A 17,862-nucleotide genomic window follows, 5' to 3' on the forward strand; every position below is an offset into this window, starting at 1 on the left:
AGTGATCAATGATAGTTACATGATAAGCACCATTTCTCAGATACTGTAAGAAGTAGGTCAACTATATGTGGTGTATGGAATGATTGTAAGGGGTACATGTAGTCTGGCAGGTTTCATCTGACCTTGACCTCATTTTCATGGTTCATTGGTCAATGTTAAGTTTTTCAAGTACTATAAACAAAAGGTCAGCTATATTTGATGTATTGAATGAATGTAATGTGTACATGTCGGTCTTGCCAGTATCAGATCTGACCTTGACCTCATTTTCATGGTTCATTGGTCAATGTAAGGTTTTTGTGTTCTGGTTGATTTTTCAAATACTAATAGCAATAGGTCAGCTGTTTGATGTCTGGAACAATTGTAAGGTGTACATGTCTGTCTGGCAGGTATTATATGACCTAGATATCATTTTCATGGTTCATTGGTCAATGATAAGTTTTGTAATTTTGTCAGTTTATCAGATACTATAAGCAACAGGTCAACTATATGTGATGTATGGAACGATTGTAAGGTGTACACACTTCTGTCTGGCCTGTTTTATCTGACCATGACTTCATTATCATACAATATTGATAATGTTAAGTTTATGTGATAATGTAGTAAAACCTTCATGTTACAGACTGTCAACATAATTTCAATGATAAGAAAACAGGCGAGATTTTTCAGTGTGTGCACTCTTGTTGTGAATATCTAAAATTCACCCTTTCCAACTATTAGTACAAAAAAAATAAAATGCTCCACTGGGCGCAGCTTGATACGACCGCAGAGGTCGAACCCTGAACAGTTGGGGCAAGTATGGACACAACATTCAAGCTTGATACAGCTCTGAATTTGGATTGTGATTAAATATTTGACACAGCATAGGTTTCTGACACAGAATGAATGTGGTCTAAGAACTTAAAAATTTTTAATTTACCTATTATGGTCCAATATCCAAAATCTAAATACATGGTTAGATGCAGCACATCAAAGAATCCAAAGAATTCAATTTTTGATGAAATCAAACAAAGTTTAATTTTGGACCCCAATTTGGACCCACTTGAAAACTGGGCCCAAAATCAACAATCTAAATACATGTTTAGATTCAGCATATCAAAGAACTCCAAGAATTCAATTTTTGTTAAAATCAAACTAAGTTTAATTTTGGACCCTTTGGACCTTAATGTAGACCAATTTGAAAACTGGACCCAAAATTCAAAATCTAAATACACGGTTAGATTTGGCATAACAAATAAATAAAAGTGGTCAAAGATTTTACAAATCTAATGCGCCATACTGTGCAATTAAAGATAACTTCTTGAAATTTGAAAAAAAAATAATATTTGAAGAATAATTCTTTTTAATTTCTGAAATCTGAAATGAGAAAAAATTGACCCCCCACAATTTCTTTTTACCCCCCCCCCCCCCCCCCCCCCTTTTCCCCTAAAAAATTCTTTCCCTCAAGATATGGTCATAATCGCAATTCAAATTTCCAATTACCCATTTAAATTTACCATAGTGCTAACTTAATCTTTTTTATAATAGAATTTAAAATATGGTGTCAAATCTTTCATATGGATTTTTTTGTAAAAAAAAAAAAATGCAACATTTGCAGATATTTTTACTGGTCTTCCTTTATAAATATGCATTTCTTTAAACATAATTTAAAAGCAGTGTAGGGGCCTCGGTGGCCGAAGTAGTTACTACTGTAATCACTAGCCAGTCAACACTGAGGTTGTGAGTTCGAACCCCACTCATGGGGGTGCACTTGACTCCAATCTTAATTGACTAGGATTGTCAGTTTTCCTATCGAAGGTCGGTGGTTTTCTCCGGGCACTCCGGCTTCCTCCACCAATAAAAACTGGCCGCCACGAAAAAGCCCAAAAGTGGTGCTTAAAAGTGGCGTTAAAACACCAAAAATCAAAATCAAATTAAAAACAGTGTAAGGGAATTAATCAAAATGTTGTATTTGGATTACCTCCCTTACACTGTTTTTAAATTGTCTTAATTGTTCATTAACCATTACTTTACACATAATTTAAAAGCAGTGTAAGGGAGGTAATTCAAATATTGTATTTGATTTATCTCCCTTACACTGCTTTAAATTATGTTTTGTACTAAAGTATTTGTCCATTAACCAGGACAACCTTGTTTTTCCCCCTTTTTTGCCCCTAATTCCTAAACGGTTTGAGCCATAACCCACCCAAAACAAATCCTAACCATCCCTTTGTGGTATGGAAACTTGTGGTATAATTTCAGAGAGATCCATACACCGTTCCACAAGTTATTGTCTGGAAACTAGAAAATGCTTATTTTTGGCCCCTAATTCCTTAACTGTTGGTACCATAACCCCCAAAATCAATCCCAACCTTCCTTTAGTGGTATTGAACCTTATGGTAAAATTTCATAGAGATCCATTCACTTAAACTAAAGTTAGAGTGCGAAAACCAATGTGTCTTCAGACGACATCGACGCCAACGTCATACCAATATACGACCCCAAAATTTGTTTGCGGTCATATAAAAAACTGTAGCTCAAAAACTAGGAGGAGACAGCTGGAAAAACCATGATCTCTTTATGCAGCTGGCACCAAAAAATGACTAAGTCCAAATACCCGACATTTTGAGAATATTTGAAAAAAATCAAAATCCTGTGAACATGCACACCTATATCATGTGTAGAAACATCCTACAAAATATTTCTGTAGCTAAAAAACTGTAATGGAGGAGACAGCTGGACAAACCATGTATCCATATACAGACTGACGAACGGACAAAATTAATATGCCCCTCGACATTTTGTGGCGGGGCATAAAAAATCATGCATGTAAGACTTTAATAGAGTTGATTTTCTTTGTGTTGGTGGTTCTCTCCACCTTCCTCCACCAATAAATACTGACCACCACAAAATAGCCAAGAGTTGAAAGTGGCATTAAACACCAAAAATCAATCTAATCTTTCCTTTTCCATTCATGACATCTGACTGCATCATATTGTTTCTCCTATAATTAAATTGTGACACATTGTTAGATATGTCTTGCTTGTGTGCAATTTAGATAGTATATGTTTTCAAATTTTAAAACTTATTCAAAGTCAACGAACCATGAATAAGGAGGTGGGGCCAAATAATCTCCATGGAAATGAGATGTGCCAATACTAATACAACAGCATACCAAAAATCATGGTCTTACCTAAAGTCATTCCTCTTAAACTGACCTTATCACAAATGTTAACCATTGTTGACACAAGTCACACCAGAAACAAGATGCCTAAGTCTCGTCTCAATTACTTTGTTGCGGGGAGACAAAAAACGACTAACGTACAAAGACATTTTTTTATATATATAATTGTGGCATACACATATCACATGATGCCATATAATATAACAAGTGACATAATACAATGGAAGGATGAAGGCCTTGATTCACACAGCATCATTCTACTGATTCATACTTCTCTAAAAGGCAAATATACAATAAACTTAAAACATATCTGTGGAAGAAGGTTCCATCATTGTAATGCGAATTTTTTTTTTTTTGGTAGAATTGTCTGATTTTTCTTGTTTGGTCCCCTTTACTGAAAATCCTGGATCCGCTAGTGATACAAAGTTTAAAAAGTGGAATTATTCTCATCACAAATGAATGTTATTCTTATTCATTTTTTTTATCCAAGGATAAATTTATTACCCAAGCAACCTACACCCAATTAGAATAAAATGTTATAATTTGACAGCAGTTAGCATTTTAGGTATTTCACAAATGTATCCACAATTTAATTGGTAGACAAAATATGAACTGGTTCCCGGTCTAAAATATCACTGATGTAGGAATGTGCTGTGATCACTTAAGGAATCTCTTCATCAACAAAACCCTGAATTTAGTATCACAATATCTATACAATATAACAAATAGCAACCAAAATAAACATATTTACAATCTGTCCATATAAAAAAAAAAAAACTTCTGGACTGTCTCAAAGATGAAATCATATCAATAAAACTGATGATGTTTTGAGAAAGTTATTTCTAAGTCATTTGTATTGAAGAATGAAAGTGATAAGTTTTTTATTCCTAAGAAACAAAAAGAAACAATAAATTATAATATTTGCAAATAGCAAGGAAACAGAAATGGTTGGGTCAATAAAATACAAACTTTTGATCATTTATCAAATTCTAAATTTGTAGACTAAAAAGAGGAGAAAATCCTAATTATAACCAAGAAAAATAATATGAATAATTCATTGAGACAGTACCCAATATCAAACTACTGTTTTGAAGTCTTAAGGACTATTGCTAATTTAATCAACATGAAAATAATGTCATTCCATTGACCAACTATATCTGATGTTTATAACGATGTAAACCAATCACAAAGTACTTATGAATGCTTTTGAAAATAACTCCTAGAATGCCTTTAAAAATAACTCCCAGAATGCTTTTTAAAATAACTCCCAGAATGCTTTAAAAATAACTCCTAGAATGCATTTAGTCAATTCTGTAACTGAATAGAAATTTGAAAATTGCAACAAGAAGAAAACACGTTCACTTTGGTAGTTGTACAAGGTCCAAAAAAATATTAGTGTTCCTGCCTTTTGGCAGAAAAAGTAGGGTAGGTAAAATGATTTAATATTTCTAGATATTTTACAGACTATATTAGGAAATGTGGTGAATTTAAATTGTGCTTTACCAAAAATGTGTGGGGCTTTTAACGATGCTTAATCAGAAATGTTAACTAAATGTACTAGGGTAGGCATGACAAATTTAAGATAAGTAGGGAGGCAGGAAACACAACTACATGTATAATTGTTTTTGGCCTGATATGGATTTTCACAACATGTGCTCAATTTCTGATTTTGTACCCTATCTCAATATCTAGGTACAGAAAAAGAAGGAACACTGAAAAATTTCATTGTACATAAAACTAATAATTGTATATAAAATTGAAAAAAAAGACAAAAAAATATTCACACAAAAAAACCCTAGATATTGTAAAATCATCCTGTGTTCATTAAGATATCCAACTTGAGGTTTGGTTTGAATATATTTCACTTTAAACTGTGGGATATAAAACTTCTATTACAAAAGCTACATTTTTATACTGTATTGTAACATTGGCAAGAATGTGGTCATTTATACATTTTATTTGTACAACAAGAGTGCACACGCTGAAATGTCTCGCCTTCTTTACTAACCATTTATATTATGTGGATAGTCCTAAATGAAAGCTTTACTACAACTATTACATAAACTTAACATGATCCAAGAAAATGAAGTCAAGGTCATATAAACCAAACGAGAAATACATGTACACCTTACAATTATTCAATACACTAAATATAGTTGACCTATTGCTTATAGTTTCTAAGAAACTGAGACTTAACCAAGAAAACTAAACATTGACCAATGAATCGTGAAAATGAGGTCAAGGTCAGATGAACCATGCAAGGTAGACATGAACAGCTTACAATCCTTCCATACAACAAATATAGCTGACCTATTGCTTATAGTTTAAGAAAAACAGACTGAAACACATAAACTTAACACTGAGCAATGAACCGTGAAAATGAGGTCAAGGTCAACTAAAACCTGCGAGACTGACATGTACATCATAGAATATTTCCATACACCAAATATAGTTGACTTATTGCATATAGTATAAGAAAAAAGACCAAAACTCAAAAACTTAACTTTGACCACTGAACCATGAAAATGAGGTCAAAGTCAGATGACACCTGCCAGTTGGACATGTACACCTTACAATCATTCCATACACCAAATATAGAAGACCTATTGCATAAAGTATAAGAAAAACGGACCAAAACACAAAAACTAAACTATAACCACTGAACCATGAAAATGAGGTCAAGGTCAGATGACACCTGCCAGCTAGACATGTACACCTTACAATCATTCCATACACCAAATATAGTAGACCTATTGCATACAGTATAAGAAAAACAGACCAAAACACAAAAACTTAACTATAACCACTGAACCATGAAAATGAGGTCAAGGTCAGATGACACCTGCCAGTTGGACATGTACACCTTACAGTCCTTCCATACACCGAATATACTAGACCTATTGCTTATAGTATCTGAGATATGGACTTGACCACCAAAACTTAACCTTGTTCACTGATCCATGAAATGAGGTCGAGGTCAAGTGAAAACTGTCTGACAGGCATGAGGACCTTGCAAGGTACGCACATACCAAATATAGTTATCCTATTACTTATAATAAGAGAGAATTTAACATTTCAAAAAATCTTCTTTTTTTTCAAGTAGTCACTGAACCATGAAAATGAGGTCAAGGACATTGGACATGTGACTGACGGAAACTTTGTAACATGAGGCATCCATATACAAAGTATGAAGCATCCAGGTCTTCCACCTTCTTAAATATAAAGCTTTTAAGAAGTTAGCTAACGCCGCCGCCGTAGGATCACTATCCCTATGTCGAGCTTTCTGCGACAAAAGTCGCAGGCTCGACAAAAACTATGAATGATAAAGTAAGCACTTCTTGGTAATTCTGGAAAATGACAAATTTTCATAAAAAAACAATGAACATAAATAGTGACATAATTAACAAACAATTTGAACACAATGAATAAAATGTGAGTATTTCAAATCTGTAAAAAGATGAGACAATGACACTATATAACATTTTGTTCACTTTAACTCTGGATATATAAAATTAGTATAAATATGTCCATTTTTAATGACTTCATTTGACATTTGAACTATTGATGTCATAATACAAAGGATTTTGCTACGTGGCATCAGACATTTTCTCTTGTCATGTCAAAATAAGGTGTGTGTATACAATCATATCTGCATATTTCAAAGTTCCAAAATGTTTATGTTTATATTTAAATGTTCAAGTTCAAACAAATTCAATATTTCTTTGTGAAATCCACAGATAATTGGTGGCAATATGAAAAAGTTTAAATGTACAAAAATGTGGTTTAAAAATGATCACATCCAGAAACCATACACAAAATTTATCAAATATCATACATTGTACAAAAATATACAAACATTTGGATGGAATTTTACATTGCATTACACAACAAGTACATGTATTGATAACTTAAATGGGAGTGAGTATGTTCAACTAAAGACATCACCACTGCTGCCATTTATTAAATGGCAAAACTCAATTTAAACTTAGGAAACACAAAAATGTATTGTGCTATTGGCAGATCTTTCAGTCTCTGTTAAATTTATTCACTTCATTCTCAACAGGAACATTTTGTCCCCCATGTGATGCATTGCTAAAATCAACTATTTCTAAAAGAGTTGTGCCCCTTGTAAATATTAATTTTATGGAAAATTGCATTGTAAGTGCTTTCAAGCCTACATTTCTTTAAGGTATTAATAAAACATTTTAAAGAACAAACAAACAATTATTTTTTCAGTTATTATAGGCAAATGATAACTTCCTGTCAACCATTTTGTGCAAAACTGTTTAGCAACATTAGGAAATGATCTAACAATTGGCCCGAGAACACAGTTATTTTGTAGTGCTCTTCTTTTAGACAATAAATTCAAATTAAAAAAATCACACTTGCTCAATCTCAAAAAGATTTTTACAGTGTAGTGTACTACTATTGGGACAAATATTATCAAAATTATAGAAAATTCTACCAGCTCTAACTCAAAATATGAACAATTCTATTTTAAGGGGGTCTAAAATTCAGTTTGACAGCTTCAGACATACTATTTTTTTACTTTTTTAACTGGACCCAATCACTGCTCAACATAAAAAAAAAAAAAATCAGAGCCCAATTTTTTTAAACATGTAATTTCATCCCCATACTTTATATTTCAAGCATAAAATACAAGAAATGAATTGAGAAAGTGTATGAAAAAAATTTGCAAGTTATATACAGTCCACACTAGGGACTACAAAAATCAAAGGATGATAACTGTGTCTTCCGACCAATTTAATGTGATAACTACTTGCTGTTCAGAATCTAATTAGTTATAAAGATGACAATTTCAACAAGCTGATGGTGAGATATTATTTACAATTATTTATAAAGAAACTACCTCCAATAGATTCTGAATATCAAATTTATAAAAATCAATAACAAATTGATATATTAACCTATATAATGCTGTTTTTTCACAATGATCCACAGTCTGATGAAAGACAACAAAAACAAATAGCAACAACTTATGAAAATTACTATGGGCTGTTCCAGAATTAGATGCATGGGAGGGGATGGGAGGGGCATAGGAGGGGAAGAATGCGGGAGGCACTTTATTCAGAGCCCAACCACTCATATATAGAATTTTATTTTATTTATAATTTGTACATATTTCCCATGCCCCCCACCACAATCATTTTCGGAACAGCCCTAAAATGTCAAAGGATATCATAAATTTAAAGGTACATTATACTCTAGTTTCAAAATGATTTTTAAGTACAAAAATGTATATTATTATTCATTCCACCAAAAAACTACTATACATGAACACATATTTATAACATTTTGAAGATGCTGAATGCAAAATCTCTGTAATAGCTGTACTGCTGACTAATATATGAACACAGGTTTGCTTCTATGACTAGACTTGGCCAAAAAAAATGCATTTTGTTCAAAAAAAAAAAACTGACCAGAAATGGATTTGAACACAATATTTACAAAAAAAGGCAATATAAATTTACCATACAACAACTGCTTCTGCTCAATTTTTGTTGCTTTAACATTTATATTATTATGGTATAAAACTGTTTTACAAAAAATATCTTTCTATGGAAACATTGTTAAATCTTTGATAATTCAGAAAACACCCATGTGGTGTTAACTGACTGTTAATGTAAATAAAAGGCAATTCAAGTCTTCTGTTCTTGGTAAAATACCATACATTTTGCTTTTTTGGGTACCATGCTCATCAACTCAAATATCTTGAACAAGTGGAAATGGTTTAGCTTATGCTTGAATGTCAGAGTTTGAATAATGTACTTGGATGCGACCAATTCAAAAACCCCAGCAGCAGAAGTTTGATCAGTTCAAGATTCAATCCTACTTTCTTGATTGTTTGACAGTGTTTGATGCCCCTTTCAGTGACTGCCATATCATGGCAACCATTGTTTTTTTGGTGGAGGGAGCCAGGAAATTGAAGAGAACCACTGACATCAAAAGGAAAACTGACAATTCTTGTTTATCAAAATTAGCATTGAACACACCTCACCATCCCTACTTTCTTGAAAATAATGCAAAAATTGAGGATTTGATTTCTTTTTTTAATACCAGCACAGATGACGGTTATGACCGTGAAAAGTGGACGTTTCCAGATTACGCTTTTATTTGTCTGTAGTTTGTTAGGAAGGCATGTAGAGAAACTGTGTGTAAGGTGTAAACGTGGCAATGCATGTTGCAAATGTACTGGTAAGTAACTGACTGATTTTAACCAACATCCCCATAGGACTTCATATGGAACGATATGAAACTTTTACAAAATCGCTACAAAAATTATCATAGCATAAACAGTAACCGAGGCAATATAAATACAAATATATCATTACCAATACTGATACATATTTTGGCTAATATTTGATTCTAACAACAATTAAATAACATCTCTTGCATTGATATTGTGCAACAACTTATTACAATAAAGAACATAAAAATATTTTCACATATCAACTTGCTAAGTACCTTTTCAAATAAACAATTAAGAATTCAACTTCGCTAATGATCTCTTGAAGAGTATTTTAGCATCTGGGTTATATTAACTTATATCTTTTAACTGTAATTCTATCAGAAATTAATTTTACAGAGGTCCTATTCAAATACAATTCTTATAACTGATGTTCTCTGTTTCAGCAAAATATGCTATTTCAAAATGAAAATTTTAACTATAATAGTGAATTTTATTTTAGATAAATAAATATTGGTAGGATTATTTGTGTTTTTTGTTGGTAAAAGGGATGTATTGGAGATAAGGTCCGACTTAAATAGTGATTGTTGAAGAAAGGCAATAAAGCAGCTTGGATACGAACTATATTTGGGGAGAGTTGGGTTACTCTAAACAAACTATTATTGGTTAAGGCCAAAGCCGAAATGAGAGAGACAATGACATTCCTGTTTTGAAGCACTATTTTTGAACTAGTCCATTTCACTCTCAAAGCAATTTTACATTACAATAACTCATATCAAAACCAATGAAATTCTACAATTTCTGCATTTTTTATAAAGATGTTCGACTCTTATAAAAGTGAATGAGGTGGGATGGGAGACAGAATATTCTGCACTCTTTAAAAAATGAACAAAAATGCTTGCAAAAATTTTTACTCGGTCTCCTTCAAAACAAACAATGATAAAAAATATTAGAAACAACTACATTATTATATCTATTAATTTTGTCACAAATAATTCTGTTGGGTGAACAGTTTGAGAATAAGGGATATATATGTCAACTCTCAGAGGAATTTTTTTTCGTTCTAGGATAAGGAATAGCATTTATTAAGTCTATTAAAAACAGGGGGGGGGGGGGGGGGGGGTATTATGAACCAGTACACAATAATCAAACCAAAGTTGCACTATAACTAAAATATCATCTTACTCATACTTTGCGATATTCATCAAAGCAGTAAAAAAAAATTATAAAAGTATCATGACTTGCTGCATAATTTACATTTGTTTTTTTCGGTATTAAAATTTTTAGTTAATTTGATCTTCACAAGAGAAAGGCACCCACCAAAAAGTAACTTTGTACACAATTTGACAAAGTAACATAAATAAACTGCAAAAAACAAAACATCATTTTCACTTTAACAATTATTTAACCCAAATATATACACAAGCACTTAAGAAAGAATAGGATCTGAAAGTCCTGTATATCACACTGCAGACTCCGTATCAAGCATTGATGATAAGACAGTTGGCTCACAAGGAACAAGATCTCCTGCTTCAGAACTCTTGTGGCGATATTTCAACTTCCTGTTCCACTGATCTCGTTCACTGAACTGCTTGTCAGATTCACCATCACCTGAATGTTTGACTTCACTATGCTTGTCTTTTGGATGTTTGTAGTGTCTTTGGTCATAATCCAAATCCATCCTTTCTACTGAGGACATAGAATTAAAAATATCTCTCACCTGAATAAATAAAAAATATATATTTTGTAAATACTGAAATCTCTAGGGTTTTATAAAAACTTTTCAGTAGTTTATCCGAATTTTTGTAGAATTAGAGTTTCAATGACATCATATTGCCAATTTATATTTATTATAAGTTTCCTAAATCCTGAAGACCCTCAAAAAGTTTTGTATATAAATAAGAAGATGTAGTATGAGTGCCAATGAGACAACTCTCCATCCAAGTCACAATGTATAAAAAGTTAACAATTATAGGTCAAAGTACAGCCTTCAACACAGAGCCTTGGCTCACACCCAACAGCAAGCTATAAAGGGCCCCAAAATGACTAGTGTAAAACAATTCAAACAGGAAAACCAACGGTCTAATCTATATAAAAATGAGAAACACCTATATGAACAAGACCAACGAACGACAACCACTGAACAACAGGCTCCTATATGTTCATAATATAAAGAAACCTTTTAGTATGCTTTTGTCTCCACATATTGATTCAGGAGGTAAAGAAACCTTTTGCATCCAGAAAAACGTGAAAATAAACATTCCAAATATGTGAAACTTGGATGTTTTTTTTTTTTTTTTTTATCAATACATCAACAAAGTTTCAAAATCAATGTCAAATCAGCTAGAATAGGCAAAACACAAAAAATAATATCTAATGAAAATAAGTTGGTTAAAAGTAAATAAAACCTACTGTGATGGTTCCTGTGTCCTCTTTGTCTCTTATATACATTAGTATCCATACAGAGAAAAATAATATAGCACCTAAACACTTCAGACCAGCTGAAACACCTGTAAACAAACAGAGGATAAAAGATAAAACTTAAAATCAGAACACAGCATTTTCATGTTTAATGTGCTATATTTCCTTATAAATACACATGTTCAAGGGTCCGGAAATGGTCATATATGCCAGTCATGTCCTAAGATGAAACTATTTGTCCTAAACGAGAAATTGGGATTTAGGACAAATTTTATTTTTTTAAAGAAGTAATTTCGGTCATTTCATTGACTCAATGTTTGAAATCGGATTCCTTATTCGCCATTTTGCACTGTCTTGTGTAAGTTGTAATCACTTGTTTTTGTTTATAATCCCTTTCCTGTAATAAAACTGCCACTCCAGTAGTTTGATAATTCTGAGGGCCCTACTAATATCTATATCAATGCCTCCGGGAAACATTGGCTTATGATCGCTAATCACTTTTTACCTGTGGTTTTAATATTCACACCTGACAGTGATCACAAGCTCAGAATAATATCTTAACAAAAATTGAAATTCCCTGACACGTGTATTCATTATTTAATTACTTTTCAGCAAAGACAATCATCAAATCTGATTTAAAAATTAAACCTAAATTTACGGAGAAAAAGTATTTTTTTTCATGTGCTTTATTTACTATATAATACGCATGCGTGAAATTGTCTTCAGCAAATTTAATATTTAATCATAAAATGCAAATGTAATGCCAAATTAAACGAGTGCAACTATTGTCTGTTACATTCAAACACTTTTAAAGGTAATAAAATAAAAAAAAGCCGGTGATTTCCTGTCAATTTGATAAACAAAACAAATCCTGGAAATGAATCCGGAATTATTCGTATTTTAACTTTATCGCATCTTCCGGTTTTAACTTTTGTCAAATCGAAAGAAACGTAAGCAATGTCTGAGAGATTTACCATTTTGAGTCATTAAAATCATTTCAATTTTAAACTATTGACTTCCCTTAACTGTTCTTCATGGTAATGGTAAGACATTTACTTAGTAAATGCGATGAAACAGCAATACAAGTTCGTTGATGCTATGAATCTAGTTAAGTTGACATCAACAATTTGGAAAGGGGCACCAACTTTTCAATCATCTCAAAATGACCGAAATTGTGTGGAAAAATTTCCGGATCCTTGCACATGTTATATATCATGTTCATTGACAATGATCCACTTATAAGACCGTTTAAATTTCAAAATTTTTCGTATCAATATTGTTTTAGTATCATTATTAATGGGCAAAGTGGAAGATTAATTTTTTTTAAGAATTGATAAATATCAGAATAGATGGGATAATATGGTGGAGTCTGACTTAATGAAATACTGTGAGTTTAATGTTCCAATAATATTGACCGCAAATGACTACCTACAATTTTAATCAAAACATTAATCTGACTGGTCAAAACCAGTTTTAATGCAGTTTTAAGAAATAGAGAAATGATTGATCTCCCTTACTTAGTCTGCTTCTCTAATTATCATTTAATTATTAGATCAATCATTTTTTTCTTCTGATCGATTTTCTTAGTTATTGAGGACTAAAATGATTGATCTCCCTTACTTAGTCTGCTTCTCTAATTATCATTTAATTATTAGATCAATCATTTTTTCTTCTGATCGATTTTCTTACTGTTATTGAGGATTTTGTCCTCATATTAAACTTATATCATTACATCTTCATCTAGTGCTTTTTTTTTTTTTTTTACATTTTAAGATTATATATAATTACATACCAACATATTTATATCTAAACTGTACAATATCATACAACAGACATGAACCATGATTTCCGCACTTGGTATTCCAAACCAGACACGAGGTATCTATTGTATTACCAAACATGATAGGAGCTGGAATATAGGCTGAAATAGAAATAACAACATTTAACTTCTAATCCCAAACAAAACATGCGGCCTCTTCAACTTATTCATTTGTATATATTAGGCCGTTAGTTTTCTTGTTTGAATTGTTTCCGTTCTCAGAAGAACATGGTTAGAAAATATAAATAATAACACCATTACAAACACAATTCCATTTTAATATTCTTGTCATGGTTAAACCACAAAAATTTTTTTGCGGTCGTATAAAAATGATGTAGTTCAGTGTTCTGTTGTTCCTTTGTTTTCCTCTTATTGTTGATGCGTTTCCCTCGTCGTTTAAACTCTGATGGATAATTGTCTCATTGGCAATCATTCCACAACTCCTTATTTTTAAAATGAGGTTTCTATTGTATTACCAAACATAATAAGAGCTGAAATATAGACTGAAACAGAAAAAAATAAAATTTAAGGCTTGCCATAGGGTACAACTACTTTTCAATTTTTGGTAACACTTATAAAATTTCTTTATTGCACAAATTGCTGTTTAACAAATTACTTGATGTACAGCATTCAACCTTGTATCCCGGCTATGTGAATTAGTAAATATCTAGTTACCTTTTAAAAAAAAAAGCTACCTGATTTATGTATAAAAACAAAACTTAAATCTGTTTAAAACTTACCAAACAGTCTCAATATCACAAACTGTAAGCCCAAAGCGAAACTCTTCTCTTCTTCATGAACAGACCTAAAAAGTAAATATATTAAGGCAAAGGCATACAGTACCATGCACACATCAGTGTCAATACACATTAGTGTCAACTTTTCAAACTATGAGGGGTCAGAGGGGATTTTTTGTCATTGTTTTATACTATTTCATCTTTCTTTTGGAAGTAAAACAATTATTTCTTTAAAATCTTATGACCAGCATTCATAACAATATAACTATAGATCAATAACAAAATGCCTATATTTTGGACCCTCAATATGGATTAAACACACAATGTTTTGAAAAACACTTGTCAATTTTTGCACACCTAACAACTGCTTATAATTATGGTTAAATAATGATGAAAAGAGGGGGGGGAGTTAACAAGATATTTTATATGAAGAGGTAGATTTGATTTCCACCTCAGATAGAGTCTTCTGTGTAGATTTGGTGAAAATGTTAAGAGTGCTTCACTGAAAGTAAATGTTATATGTTTAATTTATTCAAAAGCTTTTTCATTTACTGTGGATTCATTTATTTTTGTGGGTATCAATTTTCCTGGATTGAGGAAAATTAGCATTTTCTTGGATATTTGATTTCGTGGTTATGCCAATATCTGCATACAAAGCCTATAGAAAGTTTTAATTCCTCGAACATTTGAATTCATGGTTCACCTGTACCCACGAAACCCACGAAAATTGGTATCCAACGAATAATAATGAATCCACAGTATTATTCACAGAAATACATATGTAGTTCAATTGAAATTTACTGCTTTTAACTTTTTTATAAATCATTTAAAATGACGGAGTGTGTCACCCTCATGCATATCTCTGATTCTTTTTCTGGTTTGGCTTTACTTTGTTTTTTGCAGCTCTTAAAAAATTGTATTATGTTTTGGATTTTCAAATATTTTGACCTCGAGCACAACTGAAAGATCAATTGTAGAATTGCAAATCTGGTGCAGTACAATAGGTACTGTCAATGTTATTTTGTCAGTTCTGGTTGATTTAATGCTTGACATAATGTATAGAAAATTAGTTTTGATGATGAAAATAAATACTTGATATCTATTTAATACAAGTTTCTTTGGGTTGCAATCTCAATGATGTAAACCCAAACCTCTTTTTTATGTTTTTTAAACATTATTCAATGCTAACTGCACTATATTAAGTTTGTTTGTCTGATTGATGTAGCTAAATGCCCCTACCTTAACTATGCCATAGTGGCCAATTTTTATTGGTGGAGGACCCAGACAGAACCACAGATTATACACAGGCTATCTACAATAACTTATTCAAGGGTAGATAACTCTTACCTCAAGGTCACCATTAACAAAGGCATCTGTGTACCAGCCACAGTGAAGGTCACAACCACAAGTAGAAAGAGGAATGGATAAAGATTATGACATGTTGATTTACATGGACCATTGGTTGCCACGGGTGACACAATGACCTCTGGGGATATGGGATTATCCATGATACAGGTACAGCCACTGAAATTCTGAAAAATAGGAAAGTTTAAAATGCTAAAATCAAATATTATTCTTTTTGTAAATTGAGTAAACTACATCAGTAATATAGATTTTGCTGCTTTCAATAGCATCCTTTAATACCCGAGAGGGCATTTAGATGTTTTTTCTAAGATGGTACAAATACATTTTTACCCAATCATCATATAACTTCATAATTTCTATGGCTATAACAAGGTCAACTGACTTGAAAACCATATTTTTTTTTTCGCTTAACAAGTTTTAACTTAAATTCATCCCAGTTTTTAAGTTTAGATATGGTCCATAGAATACATTAATTGCTTCTATTGACATGATCCTTACAACGAGCATTTATTTGCTTCTATCAATTTCTGGTCTAGCACTCTTGCAGATTTTTTGTATAGAAAAGTAATTAAATTGAGAAGTGTCCATGGGAAACAGATGATTGCATATAATGTTATACAGGGCCATAACTCCAGAACGGTAAAAGTGACGCCACCAAAATTCGAACTTGATTAGTTTTTTGTGGAAGTAAGCATTGTGTATAAGTTTCATAATATTGTTGAGGCAAACAAAAGTTAGAGAACAGAAACCAATTTCAGGACGTACGTACGGATGGATGGATGCATACTTGCACATACAGCTAAGGGTAACACTTAATATCCCCTCTGGTGATGGCGAGGGCATAAAAAAAGTAACATAATTTTTTACTGGGACAGCAAGAATTATTCACATTCAATAGAATACTTATTATTGGTAAAGATATATAAATGTTCCCATTAAGAGCCCTACCATGAGTTTTTCCTCTGGTGTAATGTAGCTGTAGAACCTTGTACATCCAGCATGACAGGGAGAGAAGTATGTAATGCCATTGATACCACAAATAGGTTGTGATTCTCTCTGGGAACAATCACAGTTCATGTTACATGTAGATGTCAGGTTCGCTTCAGCATTATCTAGGTCAAAACCATAATCATCGAAATCAGTACTGAAAAAATACAAATATATTATTTTTTTTAATTAATACATTTTAAAAAGTGTCAATATTCTTTTATATAGTAGTTTCTATTCCACTTAGAGGCATTTATTTAAAACACTAGAGGCTCTTTAATAGAAGTACAAATTGCTCACCATATGAAATATGTCATTTTGAAAAATGTGATTTTTGAAGTTTTTGCAATTTTTTTTTAAGAGTATTAGGCCAATAAATAATCTTTTTCTTCAATGCCAGAATCAAATTATCTATTAAATGTACTTGAAAAAAAATCAGGATAAGAATAATTTACAGAATCTTTGCAGGCTTCTCCTTCCCAAATCAATTATCTCCTTGCTAGTATGTAGTCATCACGATTTCATTACTGTCATTTTTAATTATGTAACAATTATTCCAGGTCGCTGCTATTCAATTATCAACAAATCATATATCCGACTAAGACTGACTATGATCCATGCATTCAAAAGATGTTTTTAATTGAAATGAATCATTGCTTTTGCAACGTTGTACAGATGGCATTACGAAATACTTATTGCACATTCTTATGACTGAAAATATGCACTAATCTATTATTGATTTTTCAAGTAGATTAAATTTGATCTTTATTCAAAATTTGCATCCATTAATTTTGTTAAGTGTAAAAAGTCATTTTGTATGTGTACTCTAAGGAATAGATATTTAATTAATTTTGAGACATAGAACTACATCAGTAGTATCAGGGGTTATAACTGAAACATGAAATTCTATATGAATGTATCGGTTTTTTAACAAGGCTTGCGTCCTGTATTTTCATGTACAAGATGTATGTGTCATCATAATTATATGTATTACCTGACTAATGTATAAAGCTAAAAGATAATTCCATCCTTGAACCTATTTCTCTTATGATCAAATCTCTTTGTGTTAAATAGAAAATTTCGACTTTGGCATGCTTCCGGCTGCATCAAACATCACATTTTTGTAAGCTTTTGGATACACTTCAGAATGATATCAAATTTCAAA

The 17,862-nt window shown here is 31.9% G+C and overlaps 1 protein-coding gene across 1 annotated transcript in view; it reads right to left on the reverse strand.

Moving 5' to 3' along the window:
* Window positions 1-6,466: 6,466 nt before the first annotated feature.
* The window catches only part of LOC127723721 (solute carrier organic anion transporter family member 5A1-like), a 60,884-nt gene continuing 49,488 nt past the window's right edge, over window positions 6,467-17,862 (reverse strand). The window contains exons 7-12 of the mRNA XM_052230470.1: window positions 16,659-16,854; window positions 15,693-15,877; window positions 14,349-14,413; window positions 13,582-13,710; window positions 11,781-11,878; window positions 6,467-11,088 (exon numbers count right to left, since the gene is read on the reverse strand). Coding sequence (XP_052086430.1) covers window positions 10,831-11,088; window positions 11,781-11,878; window positions 13,582-13,710; window positions 14,349-14,413; window positions 15,693-15,877; window positions 16,659-16,854 — 931 coding nt within the window. The 3' untranslated portion in view covers window positions 6,467-10,830. The remainder of the gene's footprint in view (window positions 11,089-11,780; window positions 11,879-13,581; window positions 13,711-14,348; window positions 14,414-15,692; window positions 15,878-16,658; window positions 16,855-17,862) is intronic.

Source organism: Mytilus californianus, unplaced genomic scaffold (assembly GCF_021869535.1).
Source record: "Mytilus californianus isolate M0D057914Y unplaced genomic scaffold, xbMytCali1.0.p SCAF_13, whole genome shotgun sequence".
In the NCBI taxonomy this organism is placed as follows: Eukaryota; Metazoa; Mollusca; class Bivalvia; order Mytilida; family Mytilidae; genus Mytilus; species Mytilus californianus.